We start from the raw sequence: 21,836 nt of genomic DNA on the forward strand, positions 1-21,836 counted from the left end.
TAATGACAGTACACTTCAGAATTCATCGTTGTGTTGTCTGGTTCAAAAAAAAAAAAAAAAAAAAAAAAAACGATTCCTTTGAAATCCCACCAAACAGATAGCATTTTTTTGATGAATATCGGTTTTCGAAGTGCTTTAAGCCGGTTCATCTTTTTTATTCCATGATCTCTTGCGTTTAACATTGTTGTAGACCCATTTCTCGTCCCCAGTGATGATGAGCTTCAAAAATGGATCATTTTCTTGATGTTTGAGAAGCAAATCACAGACGTCAACGCGACGGCAGATTTCTTTCCGTAAGAACATGAAGAACCCATATGTCGAGCTTTGAGATTAAACCTAGGCGTTTCAAATGATCATGAAGGGTCAAATTCGATAAATCTAACCTCTCAGCGATCTCACGAGTTGTTATTCGCCGGTTTGCATCAATTAATGCCTTTATTGTGTCTTCATCAGCTTCAACTGGCCTTCCAGAACGTGGTGCATCTCCAACATCAAAATTGCCGGAATTGTACAAACCAGTTTTGGCACTGGCGTTCTATCAATACATTTTCTCCATACACATCGGATAATTTTTTTCTTGCTTGAACAGCATTTTTACCTTTTCGATAGTAAAAAAGTAAAATATGCCGAAAACGCTGCTTTTTATTTTCCATATTTGATAGGGCACCAAACAAAAACTACTGTGTAGAATCAATCGAACTTTTTCACAAGCAAGCCTTGCTATATCAGCTGTCAAAATATATAATGATTATGCGGCTTAAGTGTGAAGTTGCCCTCTGTTGGGAAAAAACGAAATTACTTTCTGAACAACCCAATAGTTTAAACATCAAAATTTCATGTATGATTTAAGATTTTATGTATGAAAATTTATGAATGCGCATACATTTTCTGATTTATTAAACTTATAAACAATTTTTATACAAGAGTCTACTGCATTTAAGCACGAGTCTGCCGTGAGATCATATGAAGCTATTTTTGAAAATGCTTGATAATAATTTACGCAATTAAGAGGTTACATACATCTAAATAAAAAGATAATCTTATATTCATGAATATTTTCCTTTAAAAACATTAAAATTATTAAAACTTGATTTGTATAAAGCTCTTATACAGGGTGATTCAGAATAACCCGTTGTCCTTCAAGGAACGTATTCCCAATATATTTCAAAATTTAAGCGTCTACCAAATTTTTGTCAAAGGAAAAATCGTCTTAGAATTTGACTAGGAATACGTCTCTTGAATGACAACGGGTTATTCTGAATCACCTTGTATAAAGTTATCTTAAGAAAATGCTAAATTGTTATTTAAAATTGTAGCAGATATTGCCATTGACATCAGACATGTTAATTGTTAAGATTTACAATGCCCACTGCAAAATCTATATGATTCATCTAAAACAAAAAACGCAATACATTCTTAAATTAAATTTATAAATATAGGTTTTATTATAGCTGATTTTTAAAGTCGCATTTGTTACAAAATGATGCTTATTTGAATATAAGAGTGCAAATTACCTAAAAATTGATCGGTTTTATAACTATAAAAAAACTAAAAAACTAAGAAATTGTTAATACTGTATTTTCAGGTTAAATAAATAGAGAAATTCTGAAATATTCCACATATTAAAAAATTATTAAATTTTTATAAAGAAATGATAACTATTACACAATGTTCTGTTATGTAATTAACATTGTTTTTTTTATTTTATTTGTTAACATAAAGCATAAATAATATTGATATTATTAATATATACCAACTTGCAGAAGGATATCTTAATTAAAAGTTTGTTTTTTTATTGCAAAAAATGGTGAAAAAATTGAAACTTTTTTTTCAAATCCCCTAAAACATTCAATTTTCAACATTTTCAGTTGCAAAGTGGTTTATATTCTTAGAAAACATGTCAATAATCCAGAACATTCGCCATTTTTCTTTCAGATCAAAACTGTGACTTACACATTTCCCGCAAATGACTTGATGACCTTTGATAGACGGCAGCTTGTATCTTGAACATTTTCATAAGAAACGACTTGAAAAAATGTCACATGTAGTTGAAAATATGAACAAAATGATACCAAAGTTTAAATAGATTCCAATTATTTTATCCGCCTCAAAAAAATAGTAAAGAAAAGCCTAAAAAACAGCCTCTTAATGTGGTTTTCCTCTAATTATAAATAAGAATTGTGCATCTTGATTTATTCTATGAATTTTAACATACACTTGTATTTCGGTGTAATATATATCAATTTTTATATTTCTAATATTTCTTTTAATGTTATACTTAGAATTATTCTTTTCATATAAAAAAAATAACTGATATACCAATATTATTATAACAATGTTTACCATATATAAATGGTAAATGATCGTGGCTATGAATCTATTTTGCTAATTTGCACATGTTTTGGTATTGAAATTGAAAAAGTAATGAAATATTTTTCATTACTTTTTCACAAAATTTTGATCTTTTTTTTTAGAGTCTTGTTCAATTGCCTATATGGCTATTTCACTTGTTTGTAACAATAATAAAATAACGATAAAACTAACAATAAAATTCGTCCATCACTGTCAGAATAAAATTAGCGTAATCATTACAGAAAAAAAGTTATAAAATTGTTTTTTATAACAATTGTTATAAAAAAATTTAACGGTAACAGTGTTTAAAATAATGCATTATTTTCCAATCCTGATTTCAATGTTAATTATGTATACGTAATGTACAAATAGATTTCGTATAGAAGCAAAAATAATTTTTACTTTACCTTTTGTTAAAACATCAAGCTTGAACATGTTTAATGTCAACTTTATGATTTATGAATAATTCAACAAGTATGTTAGCCTCGATATTTTCGTATTAAAATTCTTTGATTATTCTAAAGAATTCATTATTATAAGGACATGCAGTAATTTTGGCTATCCTGTGTACATAACATATACATACAGCACACTCGCACGTGCGCACATACAGACACACACACACACACACACACACACACACACACACAGACACACACACACACACACACACACACACACACACACACGTTTTATATACATTTTATTAGCTTTTTAGTATGCTACTGACAAAAAGCAATTTGCAATAAGTATTATTTCTCGCATTTCTCTCATACACAGTTATCGTACTGTGATTAAGCACTTTGCACCATTTTTGTCCTAGTAATTTATAATTTCGAAATAAGTATTTTTTAGCCTTTAAAATTAAAGCAAAAATGATCTTGATATAAGAGAATAATATGTATATAGTGCGTCTTATTTTAAAAAATTATATCTGAATAATATTTATAAAGTTGTATGAAAGAAAAGTTAAAGATTAGCAGTTTCAACCCAGAAGAATCATTACCTAAGAAAAATTGTATAATTCTAATTTTTTTAATAATAATGATAATGTTAATTTCTTTAAATATTATATAGTATAAAACAATTTTTTGCGTATAAATAATATTTTCTTAACTAAATGTAGAATTAATGTCCGAGTAATTTTTTTCATAAAATTTATTTTTTTGGAAGTATTTATGTGTGATTTTTCGACTCTGTACATATAAACGTGCGCGCGCATTGTGTGTGTATGTGTGCGTGCGTGTGTACACACACACACACGCGTGCGCGCGCGCGCACGTAAATAACAATGTTTCATATGGATACGTACATACCTGTATTTATTGTATATCTCATCAAAAAATAAGTACCTATTTCTTATGGCAAAATTTCCAAAAAATGCATTGTTTTTCAGATATTTTTAAATGTTATTATATAAAACTGTAGAATTATTGTATACGTGTAAATATATGCGTGCGTGCGGATGTGTACAAATGCGTATCTGTACGTATGTATGTGTGAAACAATTTAGCTTTCCTTATAAATGCAAGTTTTAATATAAGTATTTAATATAATTATTTTAGTATTATATATTTATATATTTATGTGTAAACAAAATGTTCTTCGAGTCTGCAGGGCATATTCGCATATCTGCTTTTCAGTAAAAAGAACATGGTTGTCTAATAGAAAAGTAAATTTAAATGTTGTCTCAAGTTAGGAATTATACGGCCATTTAACATGAGATGTGAAATGTGAATATGTGCCTATAACATTTCGAAATTATCATCAAAGAATAAGATTTAGAAAATATGTATTAATTCCGTATTCATTACATGATAATGGAAAATGGAAAATGTATTTTATATAGCATCCAGGTACGTAGATTAATTTTATGAATTTTATTAAACACAAAAATTATCCAATTGAATCTTAAATTCAAATATAATTAAACTATAAAACTGTTTTTGTATGTTATTTAATTTTTTGTAAGTATACGTTTGTTAATGTATGTTATATTAAAAATTTTTTTTTTAATGTCTGACACTTAAATATAAAATTTTAAAAATCTCTTTAACAGTACAAAGAATATATTTTATTTAATAGTCGGTTTTTTGTTGTAAACCGCACAATTTTTGTACGTATTGAGGCAGAAGTGATGATTTTAAGACTGCATCTCTATATCACCTAAAATTAGGTGTGTGTTGGGAAAATATATAGATCTAAAATGATATATTGTACATAAAACAAGAAAACATACTGTGTTTCTAATACAATAGTATTTTCTGCATAGCATGAAAATATCTATACGTATTAACTTTAAATCTTTTATAAATTAAGAATTATTCCAAAGACACTAGCAGTTCATTATTTTCCAGAAAAATTTTAGATAAGTTATGCTTATAATCAGCTACACTGTTCATTCATTATGTAAAATTAATTGTAGATGTATATAAATTATTCTCAGTGATTCTTTACTTGTACAGTTATAATAAAAAAAACACAATTTTTCTTAAGAATGTAATTATTTTAGTATATTGAACAATATGTACATACTTTTTCTCTTTTTCTTGAATACTTAATCCCTATTCTATCTTATCCGATATAAATTTAAAAAAAATAAAGAAATTAGTAAATTTCTACAAGAGCCCAAATAATACAGAAAGATTGCAAAAAGGGATTATTGAAACACTGCAATACAACATTGCAACAATGTTATAATATGATGTATGTTTAATATGTTACGTTCAGAAGTTTTTTTATTTTCTTTCATAAAGAATATTGAATAATAAAAACATTAAAGAAATGCAAAAAATCGATATATTGATCATATCAGATTGAATGACGATTGCGATCCTCTTTTGAATGGAAATCTGAAATGTCAAGCAGAAGAACATGTGAATTCTCATGTAGATATGAATGAAAAAAAGGGAAAACTCGCGAGATGAATTCTAAAAACCATAATCGAAAATACCGGATGGAAAAACGATGCTTAATGGGCGATAATCGTCATTCAATACCGAAGTGATTGACGATGAGAATGCAACTGAAGTTACGCGTTGATAACCGAACTCGATCAGATGATCTCTGTTCTCTGGGAACGTGATTCAGAGAATACAGTGTAAAAGAGAATGTGAAAGCACAGAGACGAAGTTTTTAATCGATCGAATAATCGATCAGTTTGTAAAAGATATTGATGTAAGTAATGACTTGAGATTTTCGAATTCTTGGCAAATTCAGTGACAAAATTCGCCGAGAGAAAGTCCTAAAACCTTGTTTATAATCAGTAAAAATTAGAAGTTGTTAAACTAGAATTTTTTTTAATTAAAATTTTTTTAAGACATGTCAATTTCGTCATCTTGCCTCCATATGCTGGTAAAATAACTTTTAATACCGAGTAAGGTAAAAAATAGTCAAATAAAGTTAAAAATGTGCTCTTATGATTAAAAAAAGATTTATTAGGAGTACAAATTGAAAACCGCTGTTTTTTGTCAAAATTTGAGGTTTGATTGTTGAAAAATGGTTACATACTTATTCTTGAAAGTATTGTTCATCGCTGGCCACTACTTTCTCCCACTTTTCGGGCAGCATACGAATCCCGTGTCGAAAAAACTGCTCGTCTTTTGCGGCGATCCACGAATCGACCCAGTTTTTGGCCTCTTCGTAATAATGGAAGTGCTGCTCAGCCAGGCCATGCGCCATTGATCGGAACAAGTGGTAATCTGAAGGGGCGATGTCAGAAGAATACGGCGGATGAGGTAAGACGTCCCATTTCAATGTTTCCAGATAGGTTTTAACGACCTGAGCAACATGTGGCCGAGCGTTGTCGTGCAGCAACATCACTTTTTCGTGTCTTTGCTCGTATTGTGGCCGTTTTTCTTGCAATGCTCGGCTCAAACGCATTAGTTGTGTTCGGTAGCGAGCTCCTGTGATGGTTTCACCCGGTTGCAACAGCTTATAATAAATCACGCCGAGCTGGTCCCACCAAATACACAGTATGAGCTTCGAGCCATGGATGTTTGGCTTGGCCGTCGATGTTGATACGTAGCCCCATGATTTTTTTCGCTTTGGATTATCATAATGGATCCACTTTTCATCGCCGGTTACAATACGATGCAGAAAACCCTTCCGTTTTTGCCGTTGGAGCAGCTGTTCGCACGCGAAAAAACGCCGTTCGACGTCTCTCGGCTTTAATTCGTATGGCACCCAGTGTCCATGCTTTTGGATCATTCACATGGTTTTCAAACGATGTGAAATAGCTTGTTGAGTCACGCCCAATGAATCTGCAATGCAATCCTGTTGCGTTTGAGATGAATCTTCATTCAGTAATGTTTCCAATTGTGCGTCTTCAAACTTTTTCACCTGTCCGGGACGCTCCTTGTCTTCTACGCCGAAATCACCACTTTTGAAGCGTTGGAACCATTCTCGACACGTTCTTTCACTAATGGAAGCCTCACCATAAGTTTTTACAATCATTCGACGCGCCTCAGCCGCAGATTTTTTTCAAATTGAAGGCAAAAAGCAAAACTTCCCGCAAATGACGCTTATTGGGCACAAATTTCGACATTTTCGATCACAAAAAAATATATAACGCCGATAAAAATTCACAACTGCAATGATAAGGAATTGTTGCCAGATGCCCAACCTTACATTTAAAATTTTTGATTTAACGTTTGGCGCCAGCATTTACCGCTGGCGCCATCTACTGGAAAACGGCGGTTTTCAATTTGTACTCCTAATATTATAGTATAATAATTTTATACTATTTTGATATTACAACGTAGTCAAAAAAAACTTAAATGAAATGAAAAATATTTATGTAACTGCAAAAATAAACTTATTATAATTGTGATATACATTACAATACATATTGCGATTAAAATTGTGTTATATAGTCAGAATGCTGCTAAGACCGAAAAAACTATTGCACAAATGCCTTGTCTATGTACAACTTTCGTTTTTACCCACAGTCGCCGTGTTTATTTGTTTATGAAATATAAAATATTGCAATACGAAAATTGAAAAATATGAATACATACCCTGAACGTAAGCTTGCAGGAATAGTGATAAACGCGGTAAGGGGAAGCATAGGACAAACTCGGCTGTTTCCGGTACGGTTTGGATGTGTTCGGCACCACCAAACCCATTCATTCAATTCAATTCAATTTTTGTTTATTCAATTTGTAAAACTTTTTAAATATAATATATTAAATTAATAAATTAAATGTTAACTGTCATGTATATAGAAATAAATACAAAATTTGTTTTGCAAGAAATGGCAATACCCAGTGAAAAATGGTAATTGATTCGACATTGATTTCGTTATGTTTTATTATCATTTTTCATTATAATTGGTACACGTCCCTCCTCTATATAACCGAGGACAATATACAAAATTGAATATAAAGCAAACACAAAACTTGATGAGAAGATACAAAAGATTGCGTGAGCAATCTACTGTATGCGCTTAATCTTTTTCTGTAGGGGAGACCGGGGTTGGTTGTGACATTTTTTCTATAAAGTGTCTCAACTCTTTGATTATGTTGTTGTTATAAATGAATCTAGGCTTGCTAGATTCAGTAACTAATCAGGATTTAAATTTAATAATAATTTTATGTAACCGCCCATTAGAAATTACATAAATTAAAAAATTTTGAAAAAAGAGGCATGTAACTTTTTACCCCACACCAGGGGCTGGTTGTTACACCACACGGGTGTAAATTGTTACAACAAAATAAAATAAAGTAAAATTATATTCTTATTTAAATAAAAACTCAGGCATACATTTTTTGGTCTTTCTGCCTTATCAAAACAAAATAAAGATTAAGTAAAATTATAGTTTTCTTTAAAACAAAAATACAAGTAACTTGTAAATTTGTAAACGAAAGTTATAAGCTCTATTAGAGAAACATCTTATTAAGAACCAACATAACATAAAACTTTGGCTATCAAAAAAAAAATATAATTATTTTAGAAAAACTATCAGATCTTAAAAACAACAGTTCAGTCACTTCAATCGGAATAATCACTATCGCAATTTAAACAAACATAGGATAGTATATTTCCTTTAGCATATTTCACATGTGACCATTTTTTACAAACAATACATTGCACCCATTTTTTACCAGCTCGACTCTGATCAAATGATTCACAACATATGAGGCAAAAATGATCATCTTCTAAGCTATCTTTGTCAGATTTTTGCAATACCTTCCTTTTTACACTAATCTTTCTTTTCTTCTTAGCTGATTCTCCTCTCTTATTTGTATTTTCAGCCTTTCCCTTCTTGGTCACTTTAATTTTTTTGGATGTATTTTCCTTTTTCTTGCTTTGTTCCACTGTCAATGCTTCCTTCTCCGGCGTGTCAGTTAAAATAGCTGATTTTCGAGTTTTTCGTGTTATCTTTGTTCTAACAGCAGCTTTTGGATAAGGTCGAACGATCTCAGGAGCAAAGGTAGATTCATCGTAGATCAAATCTCTGCTAGAACCTGCAACTGGGTTAGCACAAACAGAGCTCTCACATTCTTCTACGGCACCCACAATATTATCTTCAATATTATCTTCGGTAAATTCCAAAATAAGAGATGTAGTGTCATTCAAGGACACAAGGACTTTTCCTTTGCTTTGCTTCGTTTTTGTAAGTATCTTCTTAGCGTCATATGACATAGTCCAAAATCTTTTGCGATGTTACGAACTATTTTCGTTTTATCCTCTTCTAAAACAGATGCTGCTTTGTCGTAGATGTCTTGAGATATTTGTCCACGCTCACTCTTTTTTTTATACTTCCTCATCCTGCCAAAAATAACAAATTTATATAATTTAAATTATACCAGTCAGCAAGAAGCACGACGGGGCAGATTGTGACAAATCACAAATTAATTGTGGTTTGTCACAACCTGCCCCGAGAAAATGTCACTTTTAGCCCCAATACCGAAACTAACCTCTTAAGATTAAATATTAAAATACAAAAATTTGTAAAGCTTATAAAAGTAAAGTTCATTGTAAACAGAAGGAATTAGAGAGTATATATCACAACATACACATTTCTGCTTATTTAGATAACAAGTGCTAGACCAATTACTAAAAAATGAAAATATTACGAACCTGCGTTTTTGACAGCTGCTTGCACGGGCTCTTCTCACAAGAACGCCAGCGCCGCTAGCTCGCGCGGTATGTCGGCCGACAGTGGCGTGATTATTTATCTCTTTCTAACGTCACTATAGCGGTTTCGGTTTAGCTACCGTTGGCGCTGTAACAACCTACCCCTGTAACAACCAGCCCCAGTCTCCCCTATGTATAATACATGCACCGGCAGAAATGCAGAAATGGTGTCTCTTTGTCCCTCCGCGGTGATGTTCGGCTGCCGCACCCACGCGAAGTCGCGCACGTACATGTTTCGTGGCAGCGCGACAAAGATCGAAGAGCGGGCAGAAGGTGGTGGGGGCGCTACGATAGTGTATCCTTCTCGCTCGATGCTGGGTGGAGAGAGAAGACATGAATCGACGTGCTGTTATGGAGAAACTTGGTGTTTTCTATGCGCCTATACGGGCGGTGTACGTTACCAACCGGCGAATCCCTGCTTCACTGTACATGGCGGTAATGGCGGCCAACAAACTAAAGAAAGCTGTATGTTCTTTGGATTGTCGGGCGTCGCGTGTCGCATTATCGCGCTGGTCTGCGACCGGCATTTATCAGTTGTGTCTATAGCGTAATAATGTGATAGCAACATTGCCGCGCCAGTTCTCGTGTTTCGTATACCGTCACGTAAATCATACCCAGCAAACACAGCTATATAATAGCAATGTTGATGCAATAAACTTAAAGGTAACACGCAATATAACGTGTTCGTTACATGTAACGTCCATGTTAGTTATAATTTCCCACTCATCATGGTTACATTATATCAACGTAACATGTAACTGAGGGAAAACATTGCTGTTATGTAATAGCAAAATTGCAATTATATACCAATTAACAACCTAGTTCGTCACTTTGTTAGATTGGTGCAATGTAGCTATTACGTAAAGCTTTAGTGTTGTTATATTGCTGCAATGATGCTATTTTATCAATCTCACTTAACCTAATTTGCTTCTTGCACATTTTAATCCCAGAAAAGTTTTCGAATTAATTCTAAGCAAAAGCAAACCAAACAATTCGTTTGCTTTTACAAAGAATTAATCCAAAGATCTTATCTGGGATAAAAATATGCATTACATATTTCTAGGAAATTATGTTTTAACAAGGAAAAAAAATATAAATCTTTTATAATTTATTGCTTCATTAATTCTCCATGAAAGCACATAATAATAAATATGACTGCAAAATTAAGTTGTTTCTAGATAAAGAAACTCGTTTTATGATAGGTTTTCATTAAGAATCTCTAATGAAGAGATCAAGCCATAAAGATTATAGTATTTTCATAAGTATATATTTTAAACAGTATATACCAAATATAAATGAGTTTTTTTAGTAATTCTAGTATTAAACAAACCTTTATGCACATTAAAAATTTCTGAATTTGTTTAGCTTTTTTAATTATAGCATTAACATCAGCTTTATTTAAACTTCACATTTTTGTAACGTTTTGCGCCTTAGCCTATGTGAGTCAAAATTTTAATAAAAAGCGTTTTCAACAAAAGAAAGGTACTCGACTCATTGTCTTATGATTATAAACTTGGTTATCTATAAAATCTTACACACAGACAATCAGAAAACTAGTTATAGCCACGACAAGAGTGGTAAAGGCTCACATTTGCAAAAGCAAAATTTGCTCTTACCTAAAAAGTGATATCTTAAACTTAAGAAAGGTAGGCAGGAAGGTAAAAACAAATTTATTTACAAGTATTTGGTTTTATAAACATCTTGCAATTTATGTGTTCTTGTACAGAACATATTTTATTGTAAAAACACTTTGAAATCTGTTACGTTACAAAAGAGTGAATTAATTTCAGAACATACTAAAATATATTTCTAAGCACATGGAAACCAATAGTACCCCAAATAGCACAAAATATTTATAAAACATTTACTAAATATTTATAATATTTATTTTAATATTTTATAAACATTTATCATAAACATTTAATAAATGTTTTTATGGCCGTAGATTGGACTGATCATAAATATTTATTATAAACGTTTCAAAAAATATTTATGATAAATATTATGGTAAATGTTTTGAACACGTTTATTAATTATTATGATAAAGATTTGTAAAATTTTACTTTCTTTACTAAATTTATATAAAAGTTTTTGAGAAAAAGGAGGGCAGGATTGGAGCGCGAGGGGGTGAGAGGACAGAGAAGTAGCAGGTGCAGTTGGGAGAATAAGGGATAGGGCAGGGATAAGGGAATAGGGAGACAGGAGTGATAGTAGGGTTGGAGATTTGGAGGTTAGACGGGAGAGCAGGTATAGAGAGTAGAGAGAAAGCAGAAAAGAGGAAGGGTAGCGGCATTGAGCGGTAGAAGTGAAAAGCATAGCAGGAGAGAGTAAGTGCAGTCGCGGAAAATTTTGAATTGGAGTAACTTTTGAGTAACCGATATATTATCATAATATATATTTTGTATTTTTACATTTGCTACATTTATATAATGATTTTACAAATAAGCTAAAAATATTATTAAACTTGATTAAATTAATTGTTTTCTTAAGTTAAAAAGTGTGATCATCTAAAATATAAAAAGAGCCATATTTTCTAGTAAATATTTGCTAGAACTGCAAAAATAGATTACTTAAGTAAAATTTTTTTTTCGTTTATATTTTATTTACATAAATAAAAAAAATAATAAAATAAATATTTCAAAAAAAAAATTTAAGCCGACAGCAAGTAAATAAACTCTTGAATAGGAAAGTTGGCAGGTTAGAAGAAAGACGAGATGGAGGGAGGGAAGGAGAGGGAAAGGGAAGTAGAGGAAGGAAAAGAGGAGGAGAAGAAGAAAGTGGGAAAACCGAGCAAAGCAGAAGGTTTGATGAGGGATAGAGTGTATAGTCTGTCGCTGATAGATGCGTTTAAGAGAGGAGAGAAAAGGAAGGAAATAGATGCATTACAGGCAGATATTTTTAAGAAAAGTATAAAGGTATTGAGATCGCCGGAAAAACAGCTGGAAAAGCAGCCGGAAAAGCAAGAAGAAGGGTGGTTGAGTAAGATATTAAGGAAGGTAAGTGAGACTTGGTTACAGAAGAAGGGATGGATAAGAGTTAGAAAATGGCTGCCAAAAGGATACGTGTGGGAAGTGCAAGAGGTGACAAGGAAGAGTAAGAAAGGGAGGGCAATGGGAGGAATGATTATGGGAATAAGGGAAGGGATAGGGAGAGAAAAGGATGATAAAGAAAGAAAAGAGAAGGGATTACAAGTAGTAAAAGTAAATTTAGGGGGAGAGCGGTGGAGGCTAAAAAAATGTATGTGAATGGAGATTTGGAGGAAAAAATGGGGAAGCTGAGAGAGTAGATGGAGGATAGAGAGGAAGAGGTAAGGGTGTTAATAGGGGGGGGGGGGATTTCAACGCTAGGACAGGGAGAAAAGGAGGAAGAGTAGATGAGGATGAAGAGGGAGGGGTAGAACAGGGAAAGAGGAGCTCGAAGGATGAAAAAATGAATAGAGAAGAAAGGAAACTATGTGGTTATATAGGAGAATTGAGATGGTCGATATTGAGTGGAAGCGTAAAGGGGGATGAGGAGGGGGAATGGACGAATACAGGAGGGACCGTAATAGATTACGTGATCGGGAATGAAGAGACAAGAAGGAAGGTGGAAAAGATAAAGGAGGATTGGGTGGACTTCGACCATTAGCTGATAACGATGGGTGGAGGGAGGAGGGCGGAGGGAAAAGAGGAACGAGAAAAGGAAAGGGAGAGGAAGAAGGGGGGTTTGGACGGAGAAGGGAAAAAAGAAATTTGAGGAATACTTTGAGAAGACGGATAGTGATGGTGAGGAGGTAGGGGAGGTTTGGAGGAAAATGAAGAGAAGAGCAGAAGTGGCATTAGAGAGAGTAGAAAAGGAAGAGAAGAAGGAACGGAGAGGATGGTGGGATGAGGAATATAGAGATAGGAAAAGAGAGGTTACGGAGGAATGAAAGAGGTGGAGGAAGAGAGGGGAAGAGGGGAAAAAATATAAAGAAATGAGGAGGAAATGCAGGGAACATTGTGAGGAGAAGAAGAAAAGGGAGAGGGAAATAGAAGCAATAAGATCCGAAAAGGATGTGTGGAAGGTAGTGAATAAAGGAAGGAGGAAGAGAAAGAGAGTTAGGGAAGAGATTGAAATGGGGGAATGGAAAAAACACTAAAGAGGTACTGGGGGGAGTGGAGTGGAGGATAAGAGGGGAGGTAATGGGGAGAGGGGTAGAGGAGGAAGAAGAGATTAGTAGAGAGAAAATTGGTAAGGCGATAATGAAATTAAAGGAGAGAAAAGCAACAGAAGGGGATAGAATTATAAATGAGGTATGGATATATGGGGGAAAAGAAATAAGGGAAGGGCAATTTGGGAGATATGCAATAGAGTGTGGAAGGGAGAGGGATGGCCGGAAGAATGGAGAGAGGGGATAGTGGTACCGATAATGAAAAGGGGGGAGGGGGAAAAGATAGAAGACTATAGGGGGGTTACGCTTACGCAAACGGCGTATAAAGTGTACGCGGCGGTTTTGGCGGAGAGACTGAAGGAAGAAGTGGAAAATAAAGGGATATTACCACCGAGTCAAACAGGGTTCAGGAGAGGGGTAGGAACGGTAGACCACATATACGTGGTAAATTATCTAATAAATAAGAAAATAACGAAAACGAAAGGCAAAGTAGTAATGTTTGTGGATATGAAAGCAGCGTTTGACTCGGTGGATAGGGAGATACTGGTATAGACAATGAGGAGGAAGGGAGTGAGAGAAAGTCTGGTGAGGTGTGAGGAAGTTTTGGAGGAGACAATAAGTAGAGTAAGGGTGGGGGAAAGGGAGGGGGGAAACTTTTGGACAGGTAAAAAAGTGAGACAGAGATGTCCGTTAAGCCCATGCATGTTCACACTACTGCTAGCGGATTTGGATGAAGAGTTAGAAAAGGAGGGATGGGGGGGGGAGTAAAGGTGAAGGGAAGAAAAATCTATTCCCTGGCGTATGCGGATGATGTGGCGGTGGTGGCAGAGGATGAAGCAGAGATGAAAGGGTTAATAAAAACGGGAGGGTTCCGATAGCGTACATCCCGATAGCCCACCAACCAATCATCTTGAGTTATCTAACCCAACCTACGGAAAATCTCTAGGCATCTGCCATTGTGGGTGGTTTGTGTGCTATCGGGACCCGCCGAATAAAAACATTAAAAAAATATGTATAACAGAAAAAATTAGAGATAAATGTGGAGGAAACAAAAGTGATGAGGTGTAGAAGAGGGGGGAGACAGAAAAAGATAAGATGGAAATAGAAAGGAAATGAAATAGAGGAAGTGAAAAGGTATAAATATCTGGGGTACATGATGATGGCAAATGGGGGACACAAAGAGCATATAGAGGAGAGAGTCAAAAAAGGAGCGATAGTGATGAGAGAGGTATGGGGAATAGAAAAGAGGAAATTCGGGAAGGACTGGGCTAGAAGGATGTGGTTATTTGATAGGTTAGTGTGGACGGTGGTTAGCTATGGTGCAGAAATTTGGCGGTGGAAAAAAAGGGAAGGGGTAAAGAGGATACAGGACAGGTATTTGAAATAGGTAATAGGGGTGGGAAGGTACACACCGGGGTACATGGTAAGGGAGGAGATGCAGAGGGAAAAATTAAGAGGAAGGGCAGGAATGAGGGCATGGAGTTATGAAAAGAAACTGGGAGCAGGAGGAGGGGGGAGTTGGCAAGGTTGTGTTGGGAGAAAATAAGAGGTAGAGCAAAGGAGGGAAAGGTGATGGGAACATGGGAGGAAAAAAGAAGAGGTTTCTATGAAGAAAAGAGCTGGAATATCAAGGAGATAGAAAAATTGAGAGAAGAGGGAGGGTTAAGGGGGGAAGAGGTGGTAGCAAGAGAGAGGAGGCGGCAGGAAGAGGAAAGGTGGGAAAGAATTAGGAGCTTGAGATTCAACAGATGGTATAGCAAAGTGAAGAGGGAGGATACTTGAAGAGGGATTGGAAGGAGGAAAGATGGAAAAGGGTTGCGAGGCGAGGTTTAGGTTTAGGTTTAGGTTAGGAGACGGTATGAGAAAAGGTAGATACTGGAAAGAGAAAGAGGAAAGAAAGTGTAGGATATGTGGATGGGGAGAGGAAACGTGGGAACATATATGGGAGGAATGCACAAATTAGGGGACGGAAAAGGGATGGCAGGAGATGGTAGAAGAGGTTTTAGGTGAGAGGGGGGAGGGAGAGGTTTGGATGAAGAAACTGGAGGAGATGAGGGAGGGAAGAGAGTGGCTGGGAGAAGAGATGAATGAGAGTGTGGAAGGAAGAGAGAAAAATGCGACGGAAACGGAGGTCCAGAGAATGAGTGTGGAGGTATGAATAGATGAGTGATTTTTCTCTCTCTCTCGTGCGTTATAAAGGATGCAAGGAATAAAATGTTGAAACTATGTAAGCGGAGCGGAGGTCCGCAGTGTACTCCGCAAGGAATAAAGTACCCTATATATGTATAAAAACATTTTTTAAATATTTCTTTCCTGCTTGGGATTGCATGTTGTTTTTAACGCTTCAACGCCTACTTCGACTGGCCTATCCCTTAATAACTTACAAATGGTAGGTCCTACCATTCAGCAAGATCTTTTGTCGATTATCATATCTTTCAGACAACATCCTTACGTCGTGGGAGCAGACATAGCAATGATGTATCGACAGGTTTGGATAGAGTCATCACAACGCTTCCTTCAGGGCATATTTTGGAGAGAAAAATCTTCCGATCCCATCGATACGTACGAACTCAATACCATCACGTATGGAATGGCTTTGAGTGTATTTCTAGCTATTAGGTGCTTATTTCGTCTGGCAGAGGAATATGAGGGATCTTTTTCTAAAGCAGCCAATATAATACGCAATAATATGTATGTTGACGACCTGTTATTTGGAGCACCCTCCCAAGAAGAAGCAACTCAGCTCGCAATAGACATATCACATATACTGGAATCAGGATGTTTTCCTTTGCGTAAATGGATCTCCAATCATCCTCACATACTTGATAACGTTGGAACAACAATTGATTCACATCGCCTAGTCGAACTTGGAGAATCTGGAATAGCCAAAACTTTAGGCCTATCGTAGTCTTGCGATAAAGACGAACTAATTTATCGTGTTAACGTTAACACAGATGCAAAGCCCGTCACAAAACGGTCCATTCTTTCATTAATAGTTCGTCTTTTTGATCCCTTAGGTCTTCTCGGTCCTATCATCATAACATCCAAAATAATGCTGCAAACATTATGGAAACAAAGACTTGCATGGAACGATCCACTCCCTGCAGATATTCGCTTCAAATGGGTGTAGTTTGCAAACGAAATGGCTCTCATTAACGATCTTCGCATTCCAAGACAGGTCTGTTGTTCGTCCGCACGACGAATTGAAATACATGCATTCTCGGACGCTAGTGAGAAGGCCTATGGAGCTTGTGTCTACATACGATCCACTGAAGAATCGGGAGCAACGCTTGTTAAGCTAATGTTCCAAATCACATGTTGCACCTTTAAAGTCACTCACCATGCCCAAGTTAGAATTGAGCGCTGCTTGTCTTGTCGAAATTAGTAGCTAAAGTATGAGCATCGTTGGAGATAACTATTGAATCCTCATACTACTGGAGTGACTCCACCATCGTTTTGAGTTGGATAAGACTTGAGCCGTCCAAGCTACAAACTTTCGTCCGTAATCGAGTAACTGATATATAATCACTTTCCAATCCTGACAACTGAAGGCACATCCTATCTGCTGATAATCCAGCGGATTTATTGTCACGAGGAGTGCCACCAAAGATTTTAGCAGAGCTGTCATTATGGTGGCATGGGCCAACTTGGTTGGCAGAACCAAAGGAACAATAGCCGACACAAAACTGTCATATCTCAGAAATGTCCGAGGTAAGACAAACAATTTCAAGCTCAAATGTCATACATAACACAGTGATAAAATCAGCATTCATTAAATTTGACAATTATTCTAATTTGGAGAGATTATTATGTATAATAGCCTTCTGCAAGCGTTTTATAGACATACGTATTTGTAAGCTAAAGGTGAGCGGTCCTTTTAGCATGGAAGAAATTCAGCAATCAATGCATATTTTAGTAATTACAGCACAACAAGAATCGTTTCCGCAAGAAATCCGTGCATTGTCTACAGGAAAATCTATAAGCCCGCAGAGCAAGATTTTTGGATTAAACCCAATTCTTGCACATTGACGCCACGCTTCGTGTAGGAGATCGATTAAAGCATTCCGATTTTGACTTTAATAAAAGACATCCAATGATTCTATCGTCTAAACATCTCTTAACGAGGTTTATATTCGAAAATGAACACAAACGTCTTTTACATGTTGGTCCTCAATCTTTATTATTTCAAGTTTGAGAAAACTATTGGGTGATTGCTGGACGCAATCTAGCTCGTAAAGTTGTGCATCACTGTATTATATGTTTTCGTAACAAACCCAAGGGAATTATTCCATATGATCGGGTCTCGTCAGCTCCTGCCTTTCATAATGCCGGCGTAGACTATGCAGGACCCTTTACCCTAAAGGACAGAAAAGGAAGAGGATGCAAAACGTACAAGGGCTATATTTGCTTATTCATCTGTCTGGCTACAAAGGCCATTCATTTGGAATTAGTATCTAATCTTCCTACAGAGAACTTCATATTGGCCCTACGGAGATTCATTTCTCGTTGCGGAAGACCTGCCAAAATATCGTCTGATAACGGAAAAAATTTCATCGGAGCTAATTTAGAATTACAGCGTCTTGGCGAATTTCTTAAAGAAAATCAAAGCGAAATACAAGATTGCTTAGCTTCAGAAAGAATTAGTTGGCGTTTCATTCCAGAGTACTCACTACATTTTGGAGGCGTTTGGGAGTCAGGCATAAAATCCACGAAACTTGAAGAGAATTATGGGAAACGCTTTACTGACCTTCGAAGAATTATACAGTTTACTAACACAGATTGAAGCTATTTTAAATTCCAGGCCTCTTTCACCATTGTCATCACATCCTTTAGATTTACAACCTCTTATCCCTGCTTATTTTATTACAGGTCGAACTCTAACTACTATACCTTGTTCGGACCTGACTAATATTAACGAATCACGACTTTTTCATTATCAAAGAATCCAGCAAATGCAGCAAAACTTTTGGAGACGTTGGTCCAAAGAGTTTATTTTGGAACTACAAAGTCGCACCAAGTGGAAAACAATTCGAGGCATTTTGAAACTAAACGATCTGGTACTCATAGAGGAGACAACATTTCCCCGTTACATTGGCAGCTTGGTCGGGTCACCAAGTTACATCCTGGATCGGATTCCATAACAAGAGCCGCTACAGTTAGAACCGCCAAAGGATTGATTCGTCGAGCTACTGTTAAATTGTGCCATCTACCCATAGAAGAATCATCTAAGAACATTGAAAATTCTTAGCCGATTGAATAATATACACACTTGTCAATTATTAATCTTTTTTTATCCCATACTCACCATGTATATTATGTGTTTCCTTAACGATCATTTTCTTAAAGTATAATTTTGTATTCGGTATTCTCATTTGTATATTGCAAGTATAACTTTATATTGAGATTGTAGCGTAACATGTTGTTCTCCTCGTATTTTCGTGTCAAATATTTAAAGACCTTAAGTCTTCCAAGGCGGGGAGTATGTTAAAGATTATAAATTTGAATATCTCTACGATACGATCGATATTGAATTGTCTCTATCACGTGTTTTAAAAACTTCATTGTTTTATGTTTAATAGCACGTTGTCTAGTTACTTATTATTAATTAATTAATCGTAACAAAAGTTCAATGTACCAAACAAAAACATTATTCTGTGCAAATAATTGCTTCACTTTAGCATTCTTATATACAGTCCACATCAATTAACAGAAAATTGAATAAGAAAATAAATTTTTGTTTCTTATTCAAGATGTATTGAATAAAAGTTGTATTGAATAAATGATTATTCATTATTCAAAAATATATTGATGAATATAGGTAATTCGACTGAATTATCCACATTAACCAACTATAAGATTTGAATGAGGTATTCCATATTCATAAGTGTATGTATTTTGAAATCAACATTCCTATATAAAAACACATTAATCTATAATAAGCAAATCACTATAGAAACATAATGACGGTGTCACTTATAGAGACATATACAAGCTGCATTGTAAAATGCTCATAAGAACTTATTGACTATGGAAAATCCTTATTGATAGTGGTAAATTCTGTGTAGTAAAAAAACCATTAAAGTGAAAAACTATTCAATCTTATTCAGACACATAAATACTGTATGTGTTAATTGTTGCCTACCATATAAAATTTGCACAAAACTATAGCTTACTATACAAAATATTCACAGATTTTATAGTTCCTATGTAGTTTTCTAAAGTAAATTTGCGGCAGGGATAGACAGCTAGGCGCGCACGCGCGTGTTCGCGTTGGCGTAGGATACATCAGGTTAGAGTTAGGTTAGGTTAGGTTAGGTTAGATTAGGTACATATAGTATCAAGTAAATAGAATTTATTTTAAATGTACATAAACTTAGTATTTGTTGCGTATGTATATCATTACAAAATGCAATAGAGATAACAAACATATTGAAAATGCACACAAAGTCTTATAAATTTAATATTGCAACATCAACATTTTTAAGAACATATATATATATATATATATATATATATAATCAGAAAATGTGTGTGGGGGTGTGTGTGTGTGTGTGTGTGTGTGTGGGGTGTGCGTGCGTAAAATTATGTAAATTATGCATATAATTATCCCTATATCCATTTCTGCAACTGCAAAGATTGGTAACAGATTTTGGTCCGCATACATTTGTATTTTCGGTACTGTTAGCAGATTTGTACCTAATGTACTACAACCTTGTTGGCAGAGTATATGACAAATTGGCGTTGAAAAGCAAGCAAATCTGTTGAAAGTGTTGACGACAAATTTATAACAAATATTAAACAAGTTTGTTATTGAAAAAATGTTAGCAATTTTCACGCAAGTATGCAATATTATCCCTTTGTCAAAATACACGACAGATTGGAAGCTGATAGCAGACAGATCTGTTGCATGTATGATTGACAAATTGATGGCAGATAGTAAGCAAGCTTGCTATTGCGAAAATGTCAGCATTTATCACACAAGAGTGCAATATTAGTTGAGTTCCGTAAAGCGCATAATGCGCATGACAATCCTTGTTGATCACCAAAAGTTAAACAAGGATAAAATGTTACATTACGCACTTCGTGCTCTCTTTCCAAAATTCGGCAATTATCCTTTTATCAAAACAATTATGCAACTAATTTGTTTATAACAATTATAACAACTATAACAATTAAGAAAGCGTCATATACGTTTCTTTAGTAATTTTTTCCGGTGAATCGATTGGTGCAATCAGTTTTCCTCTACAGTCATTTTTAACAATTTGTTTATAACAATTAATTGCAAAATTGACTTTTGCAACGTGCTCTTTACGTCAATAATGTTTTATTATGCTTTCATACTACTTCTAATTGTTATTTTTTGACTGATCTGGCCAGGAAAAGATTTTAATTATTTATATAGTTTATATTAAAAATATCTAAGGTTAAATAATCATAGGTTTAGTGATAGTGTTCATGCGATATTCAAAACGCAAGTTTCTTTCGGTTCAATTCAGCTTTACTTCAAATATAACTTTTTATTAACGATATCACGTGTGTATGTACGATTAGCTTACAACAGTGTTAGCGTGTTAGGTTGTTATTCCGAAATCTTAGGTTCGAATCCGCCGTCGCCGACATGCGTTTTCAAAAATTTATAAAATAATGCGAAATTATAATAAGTGAATTAAAATGTTATATATGAAACAGTGGATACAAATTAAGCTTTAAAAATAATAAAATTTGTTAAAAAAAAATAAATTTTTTTGTTGATCTCGGAAACATCAGATTTGATCTGTATTTGGTGTCATTCTGTCAGCACATTTGAAAACAGATTTGGTTTGTATTTGACATTATTTTGTCAACGCATTTGATAACAGATTTGGTTTGTGTTTGATGCCATTTTGTCATCACATTGTTCTTATCAAATTTGTTCTGGTATTGGTTTCAATTTGACTTCAGATATGTTCGTCAGATTTGGTTTACATTGGGCATCCTAATGCGGACACAGTAGAATACGGTTTTGGTACGAAATTCCACTGGAATTTGGTGCCAATTTGATATCCTTTTGCATACAAAATGTTTGCTGGGTATAATATAAGGTTGCCTTTTCGATCTCTCCTTGAGTCAGCACAAATAACACGGAGAACTCTGATTGCGTCAGCAATCCTGAGCTGCACCCAGATAGGCTCCAGCACTTCGTTTATGATGTGCAGGATCTGTTTTTTTCCGA

General features: G+C 34.7%; 1 protein-coding gene across 1 annotated transcript; it reads right to left on the bottom strand.

The window, feature by feature from the left end:
- Nucleotides 1–8,075: 8,075 nt before the first annotated feature.
- LOC120358101 lies at nucleotides 8,076–11,370 on the bottom strand. The gene is made up of 2 exons (XM_039450820.1): nucleotides 9,436–11,370; nucleotides 8,076–9,123 (listed from the first exon to the last, which is right to left on the bottom strand). The coding sequence occupies exon 2, from the start codon at nucleotides 8,995–8,997 to the stop codon at nucleotides 8,344–8,346; it is 654 nt and encodes a 217-aa protein (XP_039306754.1). The 5' UTR covers nucleotides 8,998–9,123; nucleotides 9,436–11,370; the 3' UTR covers nucleotides 8,076–8,343.
- Between the last annotated feature and the right edge of the window lie 10,466 nt (nucleotides 11,371–21,836).

This window comes from Solenopsis invicta, chromosome 1, assembly GCF_016802725.1.
Source record: "Solenopsis invicta isolate M01_SB chromosome 1, UNIL_Sinv_3.0, whole genome shotgun sequence".
NCBI lineage: Eukaryota > Metazoa > Arthropoda > Insecta > Hymenoptera > Formicidae > Solenopsis > Solenopsis invicta.